Genomic DNA, 24,941 nt, shown 5'->3' with positions numbered 1-24,941 from the left:
AGCGCTCTCGGTGCCCGGAGGAGAGATGCTTATCGCCCCCTTCCCCCCCCCCCCCCCCCCCCCGAAACCTTCTCCCGAGCGCAGTGAGGAAAAGAAAAGACCCAGATGGAGGTGCCCAGGCCGGGGACTGAGCCAGGCGCTGCGGGCTCCGGGGCCCCGGGGTCCCAGCCGGCGCGCGGTGGCCCCGAAGGCGCGCGCGTTCTCCGCGCCTCGGCCTTGAACTCCCGTGGCCGGTACCGCCCGCTGCACGGAGCGCCCTCCTCCCCACCGTGACCTTTCTGTGGAACTTAATGAAACTCGGAAGCAAAGGGGCACACGGGTCCTCCGGCGCCTCTGGGTGCGCACAGGGCCAGTAGGTGCTGCTGCTGGTGGTGTGGGCCCGCCACGGGGCCTTGGTGGCGGAGGCTGCACGTGTGGGCATTTGGCGAAGAGCATAGAACTCCGGGCCCATGAGCTCACTTGGTAGTTTTATAAAAAAAAATAAAATAAAATAAAATAAAAAATAAAAATAATAAAATAAAATAAAGAATTAAAAAAAATCCCAGGGACAATTACTGGTGTACTTCTGTTGGAGTTGTATGATTGAAATCAGAATTCCTAGACAAACGCTGGGAGGCTGCTGGGATCTCGCAGTTCATTCATTCGACTCGAAAAGGCATCCCTCTGCCCGCCCCCCCCCACCCCCCCTCCTAGGGACGCCTTGCCCAGAGCTTGAGTCCCTGGGAGCTGGTGATGCTCAGAGGGCCCATGTGTCTGCCTCAGTCTGTATCTCCTGAGTACGGCCATGTAAAGCGGCTGGCAGCAAGTACCTAGGTACTCCTTGTCCTTGATCTCATTTAAGCTGAACTCTTAGTGCTATTTTGCTGATTAAGAAAAGGAGGCTGAGCCAGGCCCGTGTTGCTCAGTGGTTGAGAGTCAATCCATGAACCAAGAGGTCACTGGTCAGGGCATATGCCCGGGTTGGGGGCTCCATCCCCAGGAGGGGGTGTGCAGGAGGCAGCCCATTAATGATGTTTCTGTCTTATTCATGTTTCTATCTATCCCTCTATCATCCCCTCTCTCTAAAAATCATTAAAAACATTTTTAAAAATGTTTAGAAAAGAAAAGAAAGGGAGGCTGAAAGTAACTTGGGAGAAAGTTAGTACACTTAGTCATTAGAAAGCTACGTTTGGAGCTAGACTGTGGGGGTTTGAGTGTATTCTGCCTTTGCTGCTTTGGTGACTTTAGATAATTTGTCTAAAGTCACCAAAGCAGCAAAGGTAGAATAAACCTGTTTTGCATTTGTAAGTGAGCAGTAGAAATAATGCCAGCCTCATAGGGCATGGGTTGTGTGAGGAATAAGAGAGATGAAGTGTGTAAATCCCTAGCACAGAGCCTAGCTCAGGTAGGCATTCATTATCATTACTGTAGATTTCTCAGTCGTTGGCAGAAATGAAACTGACTTCAGATCTGGGTATTCCACGGCCCCATTCTGTTTCCAAAGGGTTGGGTTTAAGACAGTCCACACGCAAGAAAATGTTGACTCACAGACCTGCCTATCGGTGTAGTCTGGAGCGGAAGGAGTGAGTCTGCTGCTTATTGCTCTTGTTGGTTTTCATATTTCTCATTCTGAAAGTCAACTTAGGCAAAGAAATGTTGTCAGTCAAGGTCCTGACAGGAAATCCAATTCAACCCGGATGTTCCAAATGAAGAACGACCTAGTGGAGGGACGGGGTGACTGTGTGAACCGATGGCAAAGTTACACGCGGTCATTTTCTGAAAAATCTTTTTCTTCTAGGATACGTTACTTGGTCTCTCTGGCATGACCTGCCGCTGATGATTTATTACTTTCCTCTGCAAACACTGGAACTCACCGGTCTTGAAGTCTTTGGCATAGCTTTTCTTTCTCCGATGATCCTCATAATTGCTTCTTTCTGGAAGCTGGTTAACAAGAAGCGGGTGCTGACCCTGCTGCGGATAATTACTGTTGGTAATTATTTGAAAGTATTTCTTTACGTTTTATTTTTAGTTAAAAATCAAAGGAAAATATGTCGGCTGTTCTCTGAATGCTAAATGTTTGAATTTGAAAAAAGAGTACTCTTTCTCTTACTTACTACCTCAAAAGTTTTAGTAAAATTGGAAGAGACAAAAAGCCAATGTATTTTACATTTCTAATTTTCCTATCAGATTGGTAAAGCTTAAAAATCATGAAATGACAAGGGGAAAGAAACCTTGGTAAACAGTTCAACTCTTGAATATATTATATTCTTCCCTGCAAATATGACACAAAACTCAGAAACCATTAAGATTGTTAAATGACATTATATAAAAATATGAAAATTATGCATGATCAAAACCATAGTAAGCAAAGTCAAACAACAATGTAGGAAAAATTTTGCAATTCTTTTAGTCAAAGGGCCACTTTCCCTAATATATATGTTTTTTTTCACAAATTAATAAATAAAGGACCAACAACTCAGTAGAAGAAGGGGCAAAGGCTACCATCAGTTTATTGGAAATGAAATATAATCATTTATTTAAAAATTTACTAAAATGTGTAGAATACAAATTATACTCACAATATATTTATGTATATATTTACCTATTGGATTGGCAAAAAAGTAAAGTCTGATAACACTATTGTAAAGATGGGAAGCAGACACTCATTCACTGCTGGTGCGAATCTAATTTGGCAAACCTCTGAGAAGGATCATTTAGCAGTTTTGGTCAAAATTGCAAATGTGTACATACTCTTTCATCCAGCATTTTCACTACCAGGAATATATTTAGTTCATATTTCTATTGATTTGGGTTATTTTTTTAAAATATTAATATATTTTTTATTAATTTCAAAGAGGAAGGGAGAGAGAGATAGAAACATCAATGATGAGTGAGAATCATTGATCAGCTGCCTCCTGAATGATAACCCCCACCCCCTCACCCCACACACTCCCTACCCTGCCCCCCCCCAGGGATGGAGCCTGCAATCTAGGCTGAGCCCTTGACTGGAATCGAACCTGGGACCCTTTAGTCTGCAGGCTGATGCTCTATCTACTGAGCCAAACCACCTAGGGCAATTTGGGTTATTTTTTACCTTAAAGATTTTGACCCATAGGAATGGCTATTAAAAAATAGACAATAACAAGTGTTGGCAAGGATGCAGAGAAATTGGGAGCAGTCACACATTGCTGATGAATGTAAAATGGTGTGGCTGCTTTGGAAAACAGTTTGTCAGATCATTAAAATGTTATCTATCCTATGACCCATCAACTCTATTCTTGGCATTTACCTAAAACAATGAAAACATATATTCACACAAGACTTTGTACACAAATCTTCACAGCAGCATTATTTGTAATAGCCCCAAAGTGGAAACAACCCATGTGCTCGTCCATTAATGAATGGATAAACAAAATGCAGTACATGCATGCAATGAAATTTTATTCAGCCATGAAAAGGAATGATGTACTGATAACATTCTACAACATGGACGAATCTCAAAAACATTGTGCTAAGTGAAAGAAGCCAGTCATAGAAGGCTACATATTTTATGATTCCTTTATATGAAATTTCCAAAATAGGAACATTTATATGAGCAGGAAGTAGATGATGATTGCTAGGGGCTCGGGGTAGGGGAGAAGAAAAGGGAGTGAGGGCTAACAGGTATGGATTTCTTCTTGGGGGGGGATGAAAATATTCCGGAATTAGATAGTGGTAATAGTAACTTTGTGAATATATAAAAACCATAAAATTGTACACTTTAATGGGGTAAATTTTATGGTACGAATTATAATCTCAATAAATTTTTGAAAAGATTTATGCACACACACAATTTTACATGAGCTCTCTCTTCCAGAGAACAAAAATGGTATCAGACACAACAGGGATGAAATGAGTACCTATGTGTGCCTGCCAGAAATATTTAACTCTCTGTGCTTTGCTTGTAGGCAGCATAGCCTCCTTCCAGGCTCCCAGTGCCGAACTTCGGCTGGTGGTCCTTGCGCTTGGTGTGTCTTCCTCACTGATCGTGCAAGCCGTGACGTGGTGGACAGGAAGTGGTTTGCAAAGGTATGGTTCGAATCCTATGCACCTATAGATAAATAAGTGTAGCCCAGCCAGTGTGGCGCAGTGGTTGAACGTCATCCAATAGCTCAGTGGTTGAATGTCATCCTATGAACCAGGAGGTCAAGGTTTGATTCCTGGTCAAGGGCACATACCTGGTTTGCAGGCTCAATCCCCAGTAGGGGGTGTGCAGGAGGGAGTCAATCAATGATTCTCTTTCATCATGGATGTTTCTATCTCTCCCTCTCTCTTTCTCCCTCTTGAGGGAACCCCTTTCACATCCCACGTGGTTCAGGGTTCCGGTTCAGGGTTCGGGTTCTGGAGAAGGCAGCACATAAATGAAAAGAGATCAGAGAAGTATTAATTTGGGAATAATGGGGGCCAGGCAGGAGCCCACCTCTAGTAGGAGGACGACCCCAGCCTTCTGGCCTACCTATCCCTTTTATTGAGACTATGGGATACACCCATAATCCTTAAGCAGGAAACTCTAATAACAGGAATTTACATAAGACAAACAGAGGTGGAGGCTGCTTCAGCTAACAGTGTTTCAACTAAACAGCAAGTGAACTAGCCCTGACCTTTCAGAGCAATGAAGGTTGGTGACCAGCCTTCCTGGTTTTCCTGTCCACATCTTTCTATTAATGATCGGTTTCTGGCACTCTCTGAAATCAATAAAAACATATTTTAAAAAGGAGGGGGGACATCTGTAATACTTCCAACAATGAAGATAAACTTAAAAAAAATAATAATAAGTGTAGTGATCAGTTACCAAAGGGGAAGTTGAGACCAAGAGTTCCAGGTTATTGTATTTACCTTCCATCTGGCCTTGTAGCCAAGATCAGGGTGTGAATAATATTTTAATAGTGGAAACAACCCACTGCCTTCAGTCTTTTTTTTTTTTTTTTAATATATTTTATTGATTTTGTACAGAGAGGAAGGGAGAGACACAGAGAGTTAGAAACATCGATGAGAGAGAGTCATCGATCAGCTGCCTCCTGCACACCCCCCACTGGGGATATGCCTGCAACCAAGGCACGTGCCCTTGACCGGAATCGAACCCGGGATCTTTCAGTCCCCAAGCCGACGCTCTATCCATTGAGCCAAACTGGTCCCGGCTGCCTTCAGTCTTAATAATGTTTTGAGAATGAAGAAATTTTGACAAGTTGCCTAGATAAATAAATAAATAAATAAATAAAGGCTATGTCATGTATATTACTGCAAATTACCAATCAGACTATTTCATATATTCACTAGAGGCCCCAGGAAGATTCCTGCAATAGGGCTTCCTGCTGCGGTCTCCGCTGCCTTGCCTGCTTCCCTTCGTTCTCTCCACCCCACCTGCTTGCTTCTCTGCAGCTTCGCTCCCTTCTGTAGTGCTTGGCTTCTTTCTATGCTTTCTTCAGTCTTTGCTCTGCCTGGATATGCAAATTAACTACAATCTTGTTTGTGTTAATTTGCATACTCACCCTGATTGGTCGGTGGGTGTGGCTTGTGGGTATAGCAAAGGTGCAGTCAATTTGCATGTTTCTCTTTTATTAGAGAGGACTAGAGGACATGAAATTCATGCACGGAGTGGAGGTGTCCCTCAGCCCAGGCTGCACACTCTCCAATCTGGGACCCCTCAAGGGATGTTCGACTGCCTGTTTAGGCGCGATCCCATTGGCAGTCGGATATCCCTCTCACAATCCAGGACTGCTGGCTCCCAACTGCTCGCCTGCCTGCCTTCCTGATTGCCCCTAACCTCTTCTGCCTGACAGCCTGATCACCCCCTAACCACTCCCATGCCAGCCTGATTGATGCCTAACTGCTCCCCTACTGGCCTGTTTTGTTTTTTTTTTTTTTTTTTTTTTTTTAAATATATTTTATTGATTTTGTACAGAGAGGAAGGGAGAGAGATAGAGAGTTAGAAACATCGATGAGAGAGAGTCATCGATCAGCTGCCTCTTGCACACCCCCTACTGGCGATATGCCCGCAACCAAGGTACATGCCCTTGACCGGAATCGAACCCGGGACCCTTCAGTCCCCAAGCCGACGCTCTATCCATTGAGCCAAACCGGTCTCGGCCCCTACTGGCCTGTTTGCCCCAACTTCCCTCCTCTGCCAGCCTGTCACTCCTAACTGCCCTCCCCTGCAGGGTTGATTGCCTCCAACTGCCCTCCCTTTCAGGCCTGATCCCTCTCAACTGCCCTACCTTGCAGGCCTGGTGCCTCCCAACTGTCCTCCCCTGCTGGCCATCTTGTGGTGACCATCTTGTGTCCACATGGAGGCAGGATCTTTGACTGCAATGGGGCAGCCATGTTGTGTGTTGGAGTGATGGTCAATCTGTATATTACTCTTTTATTCAATAGGATTCTATGAAAGTATGAAATTCATGATGGATGCAGTTCATTGAAAGCACACAAAAAGTCATTAAAAACACTTTGAACAATAAAGATAAATTTAAAAAAAGAAAGAAAGAAACAACCAGAGGCAGAAAATAAACAAATACTTTTGCACCTTCAGGTACCTCAGAATCTGGGGATTCATTCTGGGACAGATCCTTCTTGTTGTTCTCCGCATTTGGTACACTTCACTCAACCCAATCTGGAGTTATCAGATGTCCAACAGGGTGATACTCACGTTAAGTACCATAGCCACACTTGATCGCATTTCCACGGGTAAGTGTATGCTGAATTTATTTAGGGATAGTCTCTCTTGCCTAAGTTTATATTTCTGATCTAAATGTAACATGTCTTGGAAAGATACAAAGAGTCCTACCGAACTATTTCTCTTTTTCAACTCTTTCTCCCTCTGACATAGTAACAGGCCCAGTCAGTGGACTGTTATCCAAGCAGAAGGAGTCTTTTCCTTGCTAGTACAGCGGGTGACAATAAAAAGCTGTCTCTGGCTTGTATCACGGTGGGAAGGGAGAGTAGATCAGGCTCTTCCTCCTCTCCCCCTCCGGTCAGGGCTCTCCAGGGTGGCGTCCTTCATCCCTCTCCCTCTGACCCCAGTGAATCTCCTTCACAGTGGAAAGCTGTTTGTGAGCTGGGGCTGTGGGAACTACCTGGGCTTTTATTTCTAGGAGTCCGAAGATAATGAAACTCTAAATCTGAAACCTGAAAAGAAAGGAAATCTTGCATATTCACACCTCCGTTCAATCACCTTTCTCTCTCTGGTGATAGACACAAACGTGGATGCTTGCTTCATAGGCTAACTCAACGCCCTTCTGAAAAGAAAGGAGAAGTGTTACCAGGTTCTAGTTAATTTGCCCCTGGCTCTTTGTGTGACTCTCAATGACTCACTGTTCTTTTGTGAATACAAGAACAGATGTCACAGATTCATGGACATTTAGAGGGTTTTGGCTCACCATGAACAAGGTGCTTGTGTAATTCCCCTTCAGCCCTGATTCTAGCATGGGCTGGGGGTAGTGAGACTAGAGAAACATCATGCAAGTAAATCGGTCAAGTGATAGTAATATTAGAACATTTAGAACTTGGTTTAGTGCCCTAAAATATGTTTTATCCTATATAATAAAAGGCTAATATGCAAATTGACCGAACGACTGGTTGCTATGATGTGCACTGACCACCAGGGGGCAGATGCTCAATGCAGGAACTGCCCACTGGTGGTCAGTTCACTCCCACAGGGGGAGCACTGCTCAGCCAGAAGCTGGGCTCACGACTGGTGAGCACAGCAGCAGTGGCGGGAGCCTCACTCGCCTCCACAAGCAGCAATAAGAACCCCCTGGGGGATGTCCCACTGCCAGCTTGAGCCCATTCCCCTTGAGCAAACCAGCAGTCAGACATCCTCCAAGGGGTCCTGAACTGCGAGAGAGTGCAGGTCGGGCTGAGGGACCCCCTGCCCAGTGCATGAATATCATGCACTGTGCTTCTAGTCCTATATAATAAAAGGCTAATATGCAAATTGACTGCGAACTACCGGTTGCTATGATGTGCACTGACCACCAGGGGGCAGATGTTCAACTCAGGAGCTGCCCCCTGGTGGTCAGTGCCCTCCCACAAGGTGGAGCTCCACTCAGCCACAAGCCAGGCTGCCAGCTGGCAGCACAGCAGCGGTGGTGGGGGCCTCTTCCACCTCCCCAGCAGCGCTAAGGATCTCTGACTGTGGCTTAGGCTCACTCCCTCTGGGGAACAGGCTTAAGCTGGCAAGTGGACATCCCCCAAGGGCTCCTGGGCTGCCAGAGGGATGTCTGACTGCCAGCTTGGGCCCAATCTCCTGAGGAGCGGGCGTAAGCCGTCAGGTGGACGTCCCCAAGGGGTCCCGGACTGTGAGAGCACCCCTCCTCCCAAGTGCATGAATTTTTGTGCACTGGGCCTCTAGTATTTTATAAAACACTACCATCTAAAGCTGGAAACTCAGGCAGCAAATTTTGCAGGTACAACTTGATAAGAATCTGAACTTTAGAGAATCCTTTACGTTTCCTGACTTATGTTTTCTTCTTGGTACTGGTTTCAATTTGTGTGACCCAGTTGTTGGTCCCTTCCTGCTTTTCCCCCTGTGGTCACATTTACAACATTCCAGACTCCTCACCAGCTTCCCCAGGATATCTGATCATACCAAGCATTTTTAAAAATAGTTTAATTACATATTTGCTGGGTCCGGAGGCAAGGGTCACCCACCATCATATATAGCATATATTGCTCAGCAAACCTAGCTTCAGGATCTCTCCTCTACAAAGACTGTTTAGCCCCAGGCCTTGGCCTCCCCTCTGCCTTCACCATCTCTCCCATCCCCAGAGCTCTCAGCTCTGCCCCTCCTTTCTCTGACTCTTTTGTTGGCAGAACGGCTTTCTTCTTGTCAAAGTGGGCTGCTGGTCCCCAGGGCAGCCCCTCAGGAGTCCTTCTGTCCTGCAGAGAGCTTCACAGTGCTATGAAGCATCTGCCCAAGGGGCTCTCCTTTCCTATAAAGAAATTTCCTGCCAGCAGGTTCTCCCGGTTACGTGTTTGTATGGCAAGTCATTTATGCACTGAGTTGAGACCTCTGCATTAAACAGTCCTGGCAGACAAACAACGGGTCCGTGCTGCCTGTCACTACTCGAACCAATGAAGCAGAGACAGGGCTGAATCATAGATGAGCGTTTACTCCAGTACTGCCGGCAGCGTGGGAGAGCAGCAGGTCAGCCACAGAAATCCGCTCTGCAGCCCCCATAAGCCAGCTGCTTATATAGTAGAAGTACAAAGGCAAGTAGGCAAAAAGGCAAAAGGGCGGTTTGCAGACATGCAGAAGGGCTGGTGTCTTCAAAGGGCTTAGTGATATGCAAGGGCTGGGGTTACATGGGGACATAGCCACAGGGAAGGCCAAATGGGCAGTTAACAGGTAAGCATAGGGCTGGGGATCTTCAAAGGACTGGCGATTCTGGTTTCTGGCTCCGGTTCTGCAACCACGTTGTTAGTCTTTCCATGATAATAGGAAGCTCCACGTGGGGAGGAAGGACTGCATCTCCAGGTGAGCTCTCAGGTCCTGGGCAGCTGCCAGCCAGGTCAGAATGTGCCTTCTTTAATTAGAACAAAACAATCACAGTTAACAGAGCATGATTCCTATTTCTTTTTAAAAATATATATATTTTATTGATTTTTACAGAGAGGAGGAGAGAGGGATAGAGAGCTAGAAACGTTGATGAGAGAGAAACATTGACCAGCTGCCTCTTGCACACCCCCTACTGGGGATGTGCCCACAACCAATGTACATGCCCTTGACCGGAATCGAACCTGGGACCTTTCAGTCTGCAGACTGATGCTCTACCACTGAGCCAAACCGGTTTCGGCATGATTCCTATTTCTTACAATTCTAGCTGGTTCCCTGCCATTCTATTTCTGCCCCTATCAGTATTGTCTAGCTGAAACTGGTGTGGCTCAGTGGATAGAGCGTGGGTCTGTGGACTGAAAGGTCCCAGGTTTGATTCCGGTCAAGGGCATGTACCTTGGTTGCGGGCCCATCCCCAGTAGGGGGTGTGCAGGAGGCAGCTGGTCGATGATTCTCTCTCATCGATGTTTCTAACTCTCTATTCCTCTCTCTTCCTCTCTGTAAAAAATCAATAAGATATATTTTAAAAAAAAGAACTATTGTCTAGTGAAGTATATAGGTACTACAGCCCGATGGCCGAAGTTCCTACCCCCGTTTCTTATTACTAGCCGACTTTGGACAAGTTACTTGCCTCTCTAGGCTTCCGTTTTCAAATCTGTAAAGTGAGAGTAGTGATTGAGCCAACGTTATAAAGCTGATGTGAAGGTGAAATGAGCTCAAAAAGAGGGCTCAGGTCTGGGGTGAGCACAGAGTCATCGCTCAGCCCATGGACTCTGTTACTCCGGCTATAGGGATTCCGATGAGACCCCTGTTCTTTTGGGGAGAAGCAGCCTGGAGTCCTGGAAATAGTCCACCCCTTTGTTCCCTGAACATACCATTCACTTCTCCTACATCTCGTTTTGCTCCTACCATTCACTTCACATGAAGTAACTGACTCCTGGCATTTCTCGGCATTTTCACCCGTCCAATTTCAAGATGCTTGGTTCTCCCTAAACCATTCCTGATCTGGCTTGCCTAAAACAAGCTCTCCCCCCGACTAGCTCTCGGCACATTCTGCTTTGTATCACAGCCACTTGCTCATCCCCCTTCTCATGGAAGCCAAGTACCACTTCTTACTCACTAAAAGTCTATTACACGTAGAGGGCACATTTCCACATAACCCATCCTTTTCCGTTATTTTTTTTATTTTTTATTTTTTTTATTCTAGATGGCGACGGCAGTAAACCTGAGGGGGAAAAGACCAGTGAGGCAGCCAAAGGGATGGCCCGGAGGCCTCACTGGTTGCTGGCAGGGGCTGCCTTTGGCAGTCTCGTGTTCCTCACCCACTGGATTTTTGGAGAAGTCTCTCTTGTCTCCAGATGGGCAGTGAGTGGGCATCCCCATCCAGGGCCAGATCCTAACCCGTTTGGGTGAGTTTGGGTTTGTTATGGTGGAAGGAAGAAGTACTTTCTTTGTTGAGCAGCTAGGTCTGTGTTGGCCAGATATTTCCTACTCTCCTTCCTTTAGACATTAGCGATGTTGCATGACGTTACTGTGCTCTCTGGAGACGGAAGAGACAGAAGAGCAATCAACAGGATTGCTGCGAGGAGGATGAGGGAGGGTGGAGGGCTGTGCACAGCTAAGCTGGACGTTCTGGGAGCTCCTGCAGGGCATCCTGAGACGCTGAGGAATCCCCCACAGAAGACCATGCTCAGTGGCAGGGAAGGCATTGCACTTCCTGTCCATTTTCTCCAGAAACCTCCCCACTTTCCCCATTACAGTTGGGCATTTGGTAGGATGAGACCAGAGTGCCCTGATGAGGGACCGGGATGGCAGCCTGGGCATAGATCTTGATTCTCTGCAAAGGACAAAAGCCCTGGGAGATCTCTGCATCCTCTGGTTCCCTGGAACCTGCTGCAACCCTGGGGCATCCAGAGTCAGCAGTCTTGAGTTTAAGTGTTGGTCCATGTGCTTGGTCCTCATTGTTCTCTCTCTACTCTTCCTGGCACCTCCTACCTCCTGCAGCGAAGTTAAAAGATTGGAGGGACCTTTAAAACATCTGCCTCAGAGATGTGTTCTCTTAAAGTGCTGAAATTCCCTTATTTGGATACATGTAAAAAACAGCCCCCAGCAAACCTCAGGGCATATCCACAGACGTCTCAAGCTCAGCACATCCACATATGGACTCAGCACTTCCCAGTCCCCAATCATGTTCTTCCTCCTCCATGCCTTGGTTCACTGTGAGTCTTCTTCATTTTCTGAATCCATTTGGGCATTATGTTCGGTCAGTTCTACTGCTTCTCTGAAAGAATCTATATCTTCCTCCCTGTCTGCAATCTTATCTCACCATCTTTCACCCAGGCCATGCTATCATGCTATTGTCTTTTAATGGTCTGTCTCTGGTGTGGCCTTCTCCACACTGCCCCAGAGTGAGTTCTTGAAAATGCAAATCTGACTCCATCCCTCCCTTGCTTAAAACCTTCCAGGTCTCTCCTCCCCCATCTCCTCACACTCACCCCCCCCACCCCCCCGCCCCAATACCAGGTCACAGAGTCAGGATCTGCACACACACCATTCCCCACCTTACCTTTACAAACGCTCTCTGCTTTCTGTCTTATCCCTGTGCTTCACCTGGGCTGACATCACTTCCAGTTCCTTAGAAGTGCCAGACCGTTCCAGTCCTCCATCTCAGTGTGTGTGCTCGTCCCCTCTGGGTTACCTTCTCTGTCTGGATATCCTGGTAAGCGCTTACTCACCCTTCAAAACCAGCTCAGGCAAATCCTTTGTGAAATCTTCTCTGACTCTCCCAAGGATTCCTTTGTGCCACATACTCTCTTGGATCTCCACCCACATATCTTTTTTTTTATTATTATTCTGTATTACAATTAAAAAAAAAAAAAAAAAAAAAGACAGTTATTTCTTCCTTTCTAGACACCATGCTCCTGAGGGGAGGGAATGAGAAAAGGAACTAATATTCAACTTTGGACCAATCACGTGACATCCCAGGCTGTTTTCTCACTGTACAATGATGACAGCTTCCTTTTCTGATATTTTGTAATTCTATATGTCAGGGCAAGACATTGAAGATGGAGGTGTAACTCACCAGACCAGCATTCCCAAACTATGTTCTGTGGAACGCGGATTTCTTGAGATGTTAGTAGGTACTCTGAGAGGGAAAATAATCTTCCAGATCAAATACTGCATCTTGCATTCCTTTCTTTGTGCTTCACAAGGCAGAGTATATTAGAGACTCTTGAGAGTTTCTTAAACGTATTGAAACATGGCATTCCTTCTTTAGAACTCCTCTTCACATCTCAAAAACCTGGAGTTTCTCAGAACCCCTGTTTGAGAAATGTTGCACCATCATAGTAGGAATTGCTTTAGAAAAATCACAGGGTTTGACTTACGGGAACGGGTCATGGATAAGTTTTGATGGGTTAGAGCTATGAGAGACGAGAGAAAGGTGAGTGAGAGGCTCAGAGGATGCTGAAGGGACCTTGGGAAACCGAAGGATTGTTCAGATGTTTAGACTACAGGTTGTGTGATGGACTGTCTTAGTCATGTGTTCCGGTTTCCCATCAGCCCTCCCCAGGCCTCCCCACCCGGTTACTCTTACTCTTCCATAGCACTTTCCAGCTCCTGATTCTCTGTACTACTGGTTAATTATATTCATTGTCTGTCCCCCTTCCCGCACTGAACGTGACTCCTATGGAGGAAAGGGATCTTAGTTCATGGGAGTGTCTCTGGCCCCTACAAGACAGCCTGGCACATAGTAGGTCCTCATAAACATTGTTGTTGGATTGGGGCTAGAAAAAGGTCACCAGTGCCCTCCATGGCCTTTTTGTCACCTCTGGTCTTCTGTGGACCCGGGTTGATCTTGAACCTTAGGATGTGGGGACGGGCAGGAGAGCCGCTGGGAGCCGCACTCCAGACCCCGGGCACCTTTTTGGGATTCTCTGTCCTACGTGCGCTGCTATGTAGGACCGCAGCCTCTTACAAAAGTGCTCTTTCCCCCCGCGTCCTCCTCCGCAAATAATAATAGCATTTACCTACAAGCTCAGGAGGATTACATGAGCTAATGAAATTAAACATGAAAATCTGTAACAGTGCCTACAAGGTAGTAAGTGCTAAATTACATTACAGCTGGTTGGCTGAGTGCCCTGTCTTTGCTGCTATTGCTGCTGGATTTCCCCACAAAAGTTTAGTTAAACTATTTTTTTTCCCCTTCCTACAAGTTTTTGCTAAATTAGCAAATGAATGAAAGTGTGTGGTTTTTTTTTTTAAAACACACGACTATCAATTACTAATCCAACTGACACAGGCCCCAGGAAGGCAAAGACTGCAGAGAAAGGCATTATTGAGGCAGAGGAGAGAAGAGGCAAACTAAATAAAAACTATTCCCAATGACGTTTTTATTTTTTGTCTTTGGCAGAGTCATTTAAAATGAGTCACATGGCCAGTTTGGACTATAATTTAATAGTCTGAGAAAACCCAATTCCTTTACTGAGCATGAGACTGCACATATGATTTACTTAAAGTCAGAGTGCTGACTGTATATAATATGGGTTCCTTGGGCTCTCAATAGCTCATATTATCCCTTGGGTGTGCCCAGAGGTAAGAGATATATCTCTTTTCTCACAGATGGGGCAATGAAATATTAATAATGTCAGAAGTCTGACGGAATGCCTTTTTTCCTTTTTCCCACAGAGGGGCAATTCTGCTGGCCTTGGTGAGCGGGTTGATGCTTTCGACTTGCTCGTGGTTCCCGGGTACCAGCTTACTCTGGTGGGTCACAGGTATGTGGAGTCTACCCGCAGGTGTGCCAGCTGTTCAGCTTGGTTGCCCAATTTACTTGCAGGCGTGTGCATCTCGACTGCATGGAGGTGACCAAGGCGGCCGTGTGCTCCTGCAACCAGCCGCAGCCCTGTGACCCGTCTGTCACCGTGACAGCTGGCTCCGGAGTCCACTTCCTCCTATTTCGTTTCGCCTCTCCTCCCGTAGCTGTCCAATTCTGTCCTGACTCTGCTTGATTGGTCTCCCCCATCTCCCAGACGACTTACCGAAGACGCGTGTGCGGGCGCCTCCAGGTTTACCGACGGTCTGAGGAGATGGCGGGTTGAACATTGCCTTGTTGCCAGGCCTCCTCCTGCTCCAAGACTCCTTGCTTCTCTGGTTTTCACAAATGGCCTCCCGGGAGGCCTGCATTTCCTACCTGCATAGTGTATTTGGCTTCTGCCAGGGGAGATGTCTTTTTATATACTAATTAAGCAGGAGTGACGACGTGTGGACATGTGAGAATATGTGTATTGGTAGTAGATTTGGGTTGAATGACATAATAAGGAAATTTCTGTACCCCTAAGTGCCATCGCCCTGCGCGGAGATGTATGTGAGGTCCAGTGGGTGGCTCATCCTCTCAGGGCTGTGTGAGCGCACTGTTGCCATCGCCTTGAGCTGTTTTTACTCGCTGGTGTTTTCTGGTAGATGTTCCCTGTGGGGTCGGAGGAAGTGTGTGTGCATATTGGAGTAACCGTACTCCTCATCAGAGAGATGCCTCATGAGAGTCGTTGAGAAAAGGGTCAGATAATTGTGCTAACGCTGAGTGTGCCGTGGAGCACACACAGCTTCTGAATCTGTATGCGATTGGGAATAGGAACACGGAGCACAGTGGAAGTTTGTTAAACATTTCTATCGTGCTTTTTCTCATGAAGTAGAAGCAACATGCTTATGGGGCAGGTACGTAGCAGCTTCGTTTTGAACAGACATATCAACTTTTCGGTACAGAGGAGAAAAGCTGTGAACTCACAGTGTTATGCTTAGACTTACCTCTGCAGATAAGTAAGTAAGGTCCTACCCTGGAGAGTCAAATCCAATCTAGTGGTTTGGTCTCCCTGGAGTATTACATGGTAGTTTAAAAGGCTGTAGGGCAATGGTTCTCAACCTTTCTAATGCCACGTTTCTTTAATACAGTTCCTCATGTTGTGGTGACCCCCAACCTTAAAACTATTTTGATTGCTGCTTCCTAACTGTAATTTTGCTACTGTTATGAATCGTAATCTAAATATCTGTGTTTTCCGATGGTCTTAGGCGACCCACAGGTTGAGAACCGCTGCTGTAGAGCCTAAGACCATCGGAAAACACAGATAAATTATGATTCACTAACAGTAGCAAAATTACAGTTATGAAGTAGCAACGAAAATAATTTTATTTGGTTGGGGGTCACCACAACATGAGGAACTGTATTAAAGGGTCACGGCATTAGGAAGGTTGAGAACCACTGCTGTAGGGGCAAACAGATTGGAGGCCTCTAATGGACTTTGCAACAGAGAGGGAAGCAGGGCCATCATTCACACGGTTCCTCTCCCCCTATGATCTGCTCACGGAAGTACGTTGGGTTCAAACTTAATTATCTAGAGATGGTGCCTGCTTTTCACTGATTGATCTCTGGAAATCACATCCTAAAGCAGGGTCTGCTGTAGGCCAGGCAGAGTGCACAGCCCCCAAACCCACCACGCTGTTGGGTGAGGGGTGAGCGGCCGCAGACTTGCTAAAGCAGCGGGTCTACAGCACGGTCTCGGTCCCATCTTCTTTTGGGCCTGGTGGTTGGGAAACCCAGTGTACTTCATACAGAACACGGGGCAGTATTTAAACGGAAGGAAATGCCTTTAGAAACTTCCTTATCAAAACCATTCTAGAAACCACACTGACGCTAACATGTTGTCTAAGTCCTGGACCTCGCTAGTTCAATTAAATAAATGGACATGCTTTCGGTATTGCAGGTAAGTTTAGTTTTTATAGACCTTAGGATCATAACCCAAATAATCTAAAAATACCGTTTTCCTTCTCCCCACCATTTCTGAAGAAATATCACCGGATGGGGGTTCACTGGACCCACATTCCACCTCGGGTTGTACCAGTCACTCACGGTGTGACCTCCAGCAAGACACGTTAACCTTTCCAGACCTCGTTTTCTCATTAGCGTGAAGATTGGACCAGTCTGCCCCTGAAGTCCTTTCTGGCTCTCAATGGCTTTACTTCGGTCATCCCATAAGCTGATTCCATCTCCCTCCCATTCATTCATTCATTCGTTCATTTTTGAGAAATGGGAGAGACTGTTACTGCTTTCCTGTCTGATTCTTTCTCTCTCTCTCTCTCTCTCTCTCTCTCAAAACCAGGAGCGGCTTCGGCAGCTGGCCTTCTGTACTTGCCCACGTGGGCAGCCGCTGTCTCTGGCTGTGTCCTCGCCCTCTTCACGGCGTCCATGTGGCCTCCGGTGCTCGGGCACCTGATCAGCTCAGGGTCAAACCCTGGGAAAGCCATGACCGTTGCCATGATGGTTTATCTTCTAGATACATTTTTCTGTGCCTGGTGCACAGCTTTTAAATTTGTCCCAGGAGGTGTCTACGCTAGAGAAAGATCTGATGTGCTTTTGGGTGAGTATGAACTGTATAAGGGTCTGGATTAAACTAGTAACTACTGGCAAAAATCCCCTCAAGACGGGGAATTAGCACATTACATGACACGTGGAAATAAATAGGGTGATCTGGTCTTTCTCATTAAAAGAGTCTCTTGATTTAAAAAAAAAACAAAAAACAAAAAACAACACTGGAGAAATGTCTAAATTACTACTTAAAACAAAATTCTTTATTCATTTGAGTTTCAATAATACTTATTACTACAAAGCCCTTTTAAATGAATTAGTTGTGAAAAACAAGTTTAATTCATAATAAAGTATAAAAGAGGTACTACATAACACTTGTATTTATAATATGCTGAGAAAGAGGGTGTCCCAAAAAGATGTATACACACTTTGAATAATTTTTTAATTCCAATGGGTTAAACCTGAAAAGAAAGAAACATCAATTGAGCTATTATCTATTAAAGTGTGTCTACATTTTTTGGGAATTGTGATTTTTTTTTCACTTCTTCTGGATTTTATCTATGATTTTTATTTACTATATTTTTACACATAAAATATATTTTGCATATGTGAATCTTAGTGTGAATGATAAATTCCCAAATCATAAGATAAATACATTTTTCATTTCAGTGGCTATGAACTTACGTGCCATAATTAAAATTTCATAAACCCATCCCAGTTTAGTACTTCAAAAATTGTTTGCTGGCAATGATGAAATTACTGATGTATAATCTATAAATCAAATGTTGCTTATCATTTTAGTTTAAGTAAAACATGTCAGACGCTTCAAGGCTAAAACCTTTGAAAAAGTGAAGAGCCAAAACATGTTAGTAGGGGATTCAGTTCTTGTTCGTGCATTCATTCATTTTTCCATTTGTTCATTTAATCATTAAAAAAAAAATGATTGCACACCTCCTGTGTTCTGGAGACTTAAAAGACGTAGTGCCCTTGCCCACCTGAAGCCTCCGTGTAGTGGGGGAAACATCGTAGATAAAATTAAACAAGTGTCTGTGGAAGTGCAGTTAGAGTGAGTGCTGCATATCTAGGCTTCTACCCGAGTTCCTTTGCGTCTCCCCTGGGCCCTTGGTAAACATCCAACTACTTTGGACATTTTCACAAGCCAGACATCTGTCAGGAGAGGCTGATTTGGAATACACACACACACACACACACATACACACACACACACACTAGAGGCCCCGTGCATGAAAATTCATGCACTGGAGTGGGGGTTCCTCAGCCCGGCCTGTCCCCTCTCACAGTCTGGGAGCCCTCAGGGGCGGGAGGTGACCCAGTGATCAGGGAAAGACTATACCCTATCACACCTCTGCTGCTGCCACTGCTGGCAGCACAAGCCTCGGCCGGCCCTGATTACCTGAGCCTTGTGTGGCCCTGGGCAGCTGGGCAGCCACCATCTGAGGCTTGCTTTTGCCTCAGGCTGGACGGAGGGGACTGGGGGACTCTGGAGGCTGGCGCATGACAAGGCTGGGCCTGCTTAGGGGTGGGCCCTGCCTTGCCGCGTGCCTGCCACCCTGGTGGGGCTAAGGAACTGGGCACCATCATCTTGTGGCTGTGGGCGCTGCCATCTTTGAGGGTGTTACAGTCAATTAGCATATTCCCTCCTTATTGGCTATGGGTGCTGCCATCTTTGAGGGTGGGGCAGCCAATTAGCATATTCCCTCCTTCTTATTGGCTATGGGTGCCGCCATCTTTGCGATGGCATGAGGGTAAATTAGTATATCCCCTTTTTATTAGATAGGATATATATTAAAATGACATGAAATATTTAAAATGATTGAAAAGAATTTGGTATTTCTGGTGAATCTAAGCTCTCCTCTGATTAGAGAAACCCATTGCTGCATTTTCTCCGCGATGACCTTGGCTTTGCGAACTTGGTATTTCTTCTGGTTTCTTTCAGGTGTGTGTGCTCTGTCCTGCTCTGTCCTCCTGTGCAATGCCCTGCTCTTTCCTCCCTCCAGCTTGCTTAGGGGTCTGCCCTGCGGAGAGCACAAATGAAAGTAAGAGCTGTTCTGAGCTTACGTTCACTGCTTCAGAGTGTTATGCATGATGTGCTTTCTGAGTGCCTTCTCAAGTAAGAATTATTATTTTTTTTTCAGTAAGCATGACACAATATTGGTAAGGCCACAAAATTAAGAAGCTTTGGTAATTTTCAGAGTAGCTTTTAATACAATTGAAAAGAATGTGTATTAATCAGAAACTATTATAGTTATTGTCTGGGTTTCTCCTGTTATTTCCTGGAAATGACACATAATTTTGTTTTGTTCTGTTTTGTTAGCCTGCTACCTAAATCTAACTTTTACTTGACAGTTCCTAATTGATGCATTGTTCAGTCATCCCTCCATTTCCATTCTTATTTGGTGCCACCTTAGAAATATGTAAACTTTCTATGCAAGCTACATCGTAATGCATCCCAACTGAACTCAGCCTTATTGGCCCGCCTCTTTGGCACCGTGTGTCCCGGCATGCACACTCTGGGGGGCAAGTGCCCAGGCACCCACATCCCAGGCCAGAATTGTTGCCAGGAACGCCGCCATGTTGAGAACCTATCTGGCCTCCTTTGTGCCACGTGGAGAAGACTGAGTCCGTAAGGCGTTCAGAAGGCTTCTCTCTCTTTAGTGTCCTTAGTGTCCTCAATAGTGATGGATACGCTCAGCAACCTAACAACTAAGGAAACACTCAGGGAATTAAAGGAAATCCATCAGGGTTCTACCAAGCTGACTGCTTACGATCATCCCCATGATCAAAAATACTGCTAAAGCAACTGCCCAGGAACTGAGATAAATGAACTTAATAACTGAATTCTCAGGATGTGCCCATGTCACTGAAACCTTGGCCTCTGGTATTTATCATAGGAAGGATTCTTGGAGTAGGATGTAATATTGTCTAATATATTCTTTCTCTTTTGATAGGGACACTGATGCTAATTATTGGGCTGGATATGCTATTCGGTCCTAAGAAAAGTCTTGACTTTCTTCTTCAAACAAAAAACAGCCCCAATGGGCTTTTCAGAAAGAGCGAAAAATATATGAAACTTTGTAAGTATAGTTTTGATTTCTTTTTTAAAAGCATTTGTTAAAAATATAAAGCTTCGAACGCATGTGAAATTATGTACCCTTCGCCCAGTTCCAACAATTGTTACTAACAGCCATCTTCCCTACGGCTTTTGGTAAAATACTTTAAAGAGAATCTCTGACATTATGTCATTTCAACCGTAAATGCTCTGTGTTAGTTTTGTTTCACTTCTAACGCTGATAAGTTGATTTAACCGGTAAAATTTCCAAAATGCTTTGTTTTAATAGTTGAGGCTATTTTTTTCTGTTTCTTTTTCTTCTTTTTGGGGAGATTAAATATGTTAACTTTTGGAATATTGATGAGCTATAAAGTCAAACATGTAATCAGTTTACTATTTAATAGGACTCATTTCAAATGAACTGGATTAACAGTATTTATTGAATGTATATAATTTGCAAATAGTGTTTTGGATACAATAAATTTCACAACTACACAGTGTTATGTAGGATTTAAAGACATGCCCGGCCCAGGGCACCGTGCATCCATGACATCCCTGTTGTGGGAAGCCCATCCCCCATCACACACGTGGCTTATGGCCATGTGAGGCCTCCACACATGAACGGAGGGACTTTGATTAGCTTGGATGCTGAATTACTCCCGCCTGTAACATGGAGAAGGACTCTGGACACGGCTGCTCCTGGGACCCTAGCTGCACCTTTCCCAGACTGGCTTCTCCCAATAAACTTTGTTCCATTAGAGAAAACAAACACACATACACACAAAAAAGTAAAAACTGGTCTACATCCTCAATGAGTTGATACTTTACTAAAGAAGACAAAATATTAATAGTGTGAAGAGATAGAAAACAATCAAGAAGCTACATAAAATCCCAATATATTTCTTTTAAAAAATATATATTTTTATTGATTTTGTACAGAGAGGAAGGGAGAGAGATAGAGAGTCAGAAACATCGATGAGAGAGAGTCATCGACCAGCTGCCTCCTGCACACCCCCTACCGGGGATCTGGCCGCAACCAAGGTACATGCCCTTGACCGGAATCGAACCCGGGACCCTTCAGTCCCCAAGCTGACGCTCTATCCATTGAGCCAAACCGGTCCCGGCAAATCCCAATATATTTCTAAAAGAAGTGTTACAAAGCCGTAAGACCATTATATAAAAACCTTAGTATGTATTCTATCATAATTGGAAAAGGTTATCTTCAAATTTAAAGAACATTTTTAAAATTAAAAATAAAACTCCCACCCCCACAAGTTCCACCATTATTAGCATCTTGCATTATTGTGGTATCTTTGTTATAATTGATGAGCCAATATTGGTAAATTATTATGAACTAAAGTTCATAGTTTACATTAGAGTTCATTCTTTTTGTTGTATGTGCTGTGGGTTTTGAAAAATGTATGATCACATGTCCCTACCATTACAGTATTGTACAGAGCAGTTTTGCTACCTAAACAATCCCTGTGCTCCCCCTATTCACCCTCCCCTTCCTCCTCCAAACTCCTTGCAACCACTGTCTCCATTGTTTTGCCTTTTCTAGAATGTCAGTCTTTGTCTTTCAACTTCAAAGTTTAATCTACTAATTTTTGCGATTTCTCATGTGTTATGATTTATTTCCATCATCTTACTTTTATTTTTCTAATACTTTCTCTAGGTATATATTTTCCTTGTTTATCTTCTTGCTTTTTTTTTTTTTTAGTGTTTTTAATGATTTTAGAGAGAGGGAGAAGGAGAGAGAGATAGAAACATCAATGAGAGGCAAACATCGATCAGCTGCCTCCTTCACACCTTCTATTGGGGATCAAGCCCTCAGCCCCGGCATGTGCTCTAACCAGGAATCGAACTGGTGCCCTCTTGGTGCATGGGACCACGCTCAACCAATTGAACCACACCAACTGGGATCTCTACTTTTTTTAAACTGCCCCTTGCACTAATTCTCTGTTCAGCTTTGTCTAATCTGTTTATTTTGTCCATTGAGTTTCTAATTTCAGTTATTATATTTACTATGTAATTTTATTTCTATTATACAAGTCTATTAATTTCTTTACAAATTTTCCTGATTACTGAGTTAGTCTCATGTTCCTCATTCTTACTATTGAATGTCCTCTTTTATTTTTCTAAACATGTTAAGTGCCTTATTTTATATTCTGATTCTTTTGTTGTTGTTTGTTTGTTTATTTTGTTAATCCATACCCCAGGCTATTTTTGACATTGATTTTTTTTTTTTTTTTTTTAAGAGAGAGTGGAAGAGCGGGGTGTGAAGGGGGAGAGAGAGAGAGAGACATCAATTAAGAGATACATCCATTGGTACCCCAACCAGGACAAGGAATTGAACTTGCAACCTAGGTATATGCTTTTGACCAGGAATCTGACCTGTGACCCTTCGGTGGGCCAATGCTCTAACCACTCAATAACACTGGCCAGGGCTATATTCTGATTCTTAAAATTTAATATCTGAAGTATTTGTGGGCTTGATTCATATATATATATATATATATATATATATATATATATATATATAATTGATTTCAGAGAGAAAAGAAGAGGGAAAGGGAGAGAGAAATATAGAAACATCAATGATGAGAGAGAATCATTGATTGGCTGCTTCCTGCATGCTCCCTACTGGGGATGGAGCTCACAGCCCAGGCATGTGGCCTTGACCGGAATCCAACATGGGACCCTTTAGTCCACAGGCCAGTGCTCTGTCCACTGAGCCAAACCAGCTAGGGCCTTGGGCTTGATTCTTTAGAGTGATTTTTTCTGCTGGTTCCTGCTCATGGGAAGTTGTTTTCTTGTATATTATCTTGTATCTATTTATGATTTACTTTTATCTCATGGCTATTGGAATATTTTTAGGGCAGATTCTTTGAAACCTGTTTTTAAAATATGCGTTATGTGTGCATGTCACACATGAAAATTAACTCAGGAATTAGACTTTTCCCCTTTACACAAAATCCTTGATTAACAGATTCAATAATTTCATGAAAGTTATTTTTTAAGCAAACTTAACTTCTTTTAAACAAGTATCTTTGCTTTCTGTTTAGCTCTGTGGCTGCTCGTCGGTGTGGGGTTATTAGGATTAGGATTACGGCATAAAAACTATGAGAGGAAGTTGGGCCAAAGGGTAAGTAAATACCAATATTAACATAGGGTTTTGTAGGATATATATGTATATACATACATTTGTACACTTCTCCGTTATGACTAAGCTCTAGACCTGGATCTAATAACTTTAAGGCCCTGTATTTCATCTCCTTAACCCTTAGGTCAGAGACTAATAACATGGAATTATTTTATGAAGTTGGGTTGGGCTCTTGGGACACACATTGTAGAGGCAAACTGCTTATGATCTTGTTATACCTAGAAGTTACTTTTCTCATCCCATGGTTTAACATCTCTAAACCATGAAATAAAGACCTATTTTACAATGGCTCCTTTGTACTTTCTGGCAGATATTGCTGAAGGCAATAATGTGAGATTCTTTGATTGAATAAAAATCTTACAGACAATCCCTGATTTTTCAGATTTGGGGTAATGTGTGTATTGATGAGGTGTGGAAGTTTTCTTGTCTCTTTTCCCTCTTGCTGTCTACAGTTTTGTATGCTTTTTCCCTTTCTCTGTTAGAGAAATGTTATGCTATCCTCCGCTCTGATAAAAAGCTTGGTGCATATCATAATGCAGTGAGAGTCACAGTTTTGGGTAAAATAGAATTCATGGGTTAACTTCGGAGTTTAGCAATCTGTATTACCAGGCAAATGTTTCATATAAGTAAAAAGCTATTCTGAAGATGCAGGGCCTGCTTCTCTTGTGGACCTTGGTACTTGTGGACCTTGGTACCCCTACCACCTCATGAAGTGCTTAGCACATCCTTGGAACTCAGTAACTATTTCTTAATTAAGCTTATTACATGGTCTCTTTCTTTTTCCCTTTAATTATTATTTATTACTTATTTATTATTTATTCATCATTTATGACTGCAAATAATGTCAGCCAGAAGAGGACACGTAATGTCAGGGATTCTTTTCAAAAGGAGTCTTTTCAGTTGGGTTTTGTGCCTGTTCTTTTCGCCATTCATTCATTTATTCGCTTGATAAGTCTTTGAATGTCTCATTTGTGCCTGGTGATAGAGATTAGAAGGTAAACAAATGAGTTAGACAAGATGCCTGCTCTCACAGAGTCTACATTCTAGTAGGAGAGAGAGACGGTATTCAGAGGAAAAAATAAGGTATCAGAATGGCTTCTGTTTTTTTGTTTGTTTGTTTGAGCAACTGGATGGAGGGAGGTAGCATTTACTGAGGATTGGAGGAATGAGGGGATACCAGGTTTTGGTGTGATAAAATCCACAGTTAATTAGTTGCATGAAAAGGGATAGCTTGATAAATATAACCATGCTCTGGAACTCTCTGTGGACGGTTCCATTCTCTTTATGTGACACTCACTAAGCGGGGTAATTTTTCTTGTGTAAAGATGAAATGCCCAGCTCACTGCTGGTGGCACATTGAGCTTTCTGTGTTTGAGTAATGGCCCTCCGACACCTTGACGTTGCTGCTTATTCTTCTCCCAGTCTGAGCTCTATGGCCCTCACTGAGGTATTTTTCAGTTGTGGCGATGGATTTGTCCTCTTTCACAGGATCCCTGTTGTGGGCCAGAAGGCATTAGTTTGAGATGATGATTAAGGTTGAGCAGTGCATTCTCTGGCTGAGCTCATTGACCCAGAAGAGGAACTCTGGAAGGGGCTGTGCTCCTGAACCTGGCCTTGTGGGGACAGTAGGGGGACAGCACCCCAATACCTCAGTTGGAAGGGGCACCCCACTTTACAGACACGTTAAAGGACTCTGCACCCCTCTGTGATCTCCTCCTCCTCCGGAGCAAGGGAAACCCCTCTCCTGAATATGCTGTTTGTCATTCCCATGCATTTCTTTATG

General features: G+C 44.2%; 1 protein-coding gene across 1 annotated transcript in view; it reads left to right on the top strand.

Moving 5' to 3' along the window:
* The window catches only part of CWH43 (cell wall biogenesis 43 C-terminal homolog), a 39,282-nt gene that overhangs the window by 338 nt on the left and 14,003 nt on the right, over positions 1-24,941 (top strand). The window contains exons 2-9 of the mRNA XM_084899919.1: positions 1,778-1,969; positions 3,927-4,047; positions 6,545-6,699; positions 10,776-10,977; positions 14,255-14,343; positions 16,720-16,977; positions 19,895-20,020; positions 23,061-23,140. Of these exons, the coding sequence (XP_084756045.1) occupies positions 1,778-1,969; positions 3,927-4,047; positions 6,545-6,699; positions 10,776-10,977; positions 14,255-14,343; positions 16,720-16,977; positions 19,895-20,020; positions 23,061-23,140 (1,223 nt within the window). The remainder of the gene's footprint in view (positions 1-1,777; positions 1,970-3,926; positions 4,048-6,544; positions 6,700-10,775; positions 10,978-14,254; positions 14,344-16,719; positions 16,978-19,894; positions 20,021-23,060; positions 23,141-24,941) is intronic.

The sequence above is a fragment of the Pipistrellus hanaki genome, assembly GCF_964339955.1.
Source record: "Pipistrellus hanaki genome assembly, chromosome: 1".
Taxonomy (NCBI): Eukaryota; Metazoa; Chordata; class Mammalia; order Chiroptera; family Vespertilionidae; genus Pipistrellus; species Pipistrellus hanaki.
This window is presented reverse-complemented; position numbering and strand designations above follow the sequence as displayed.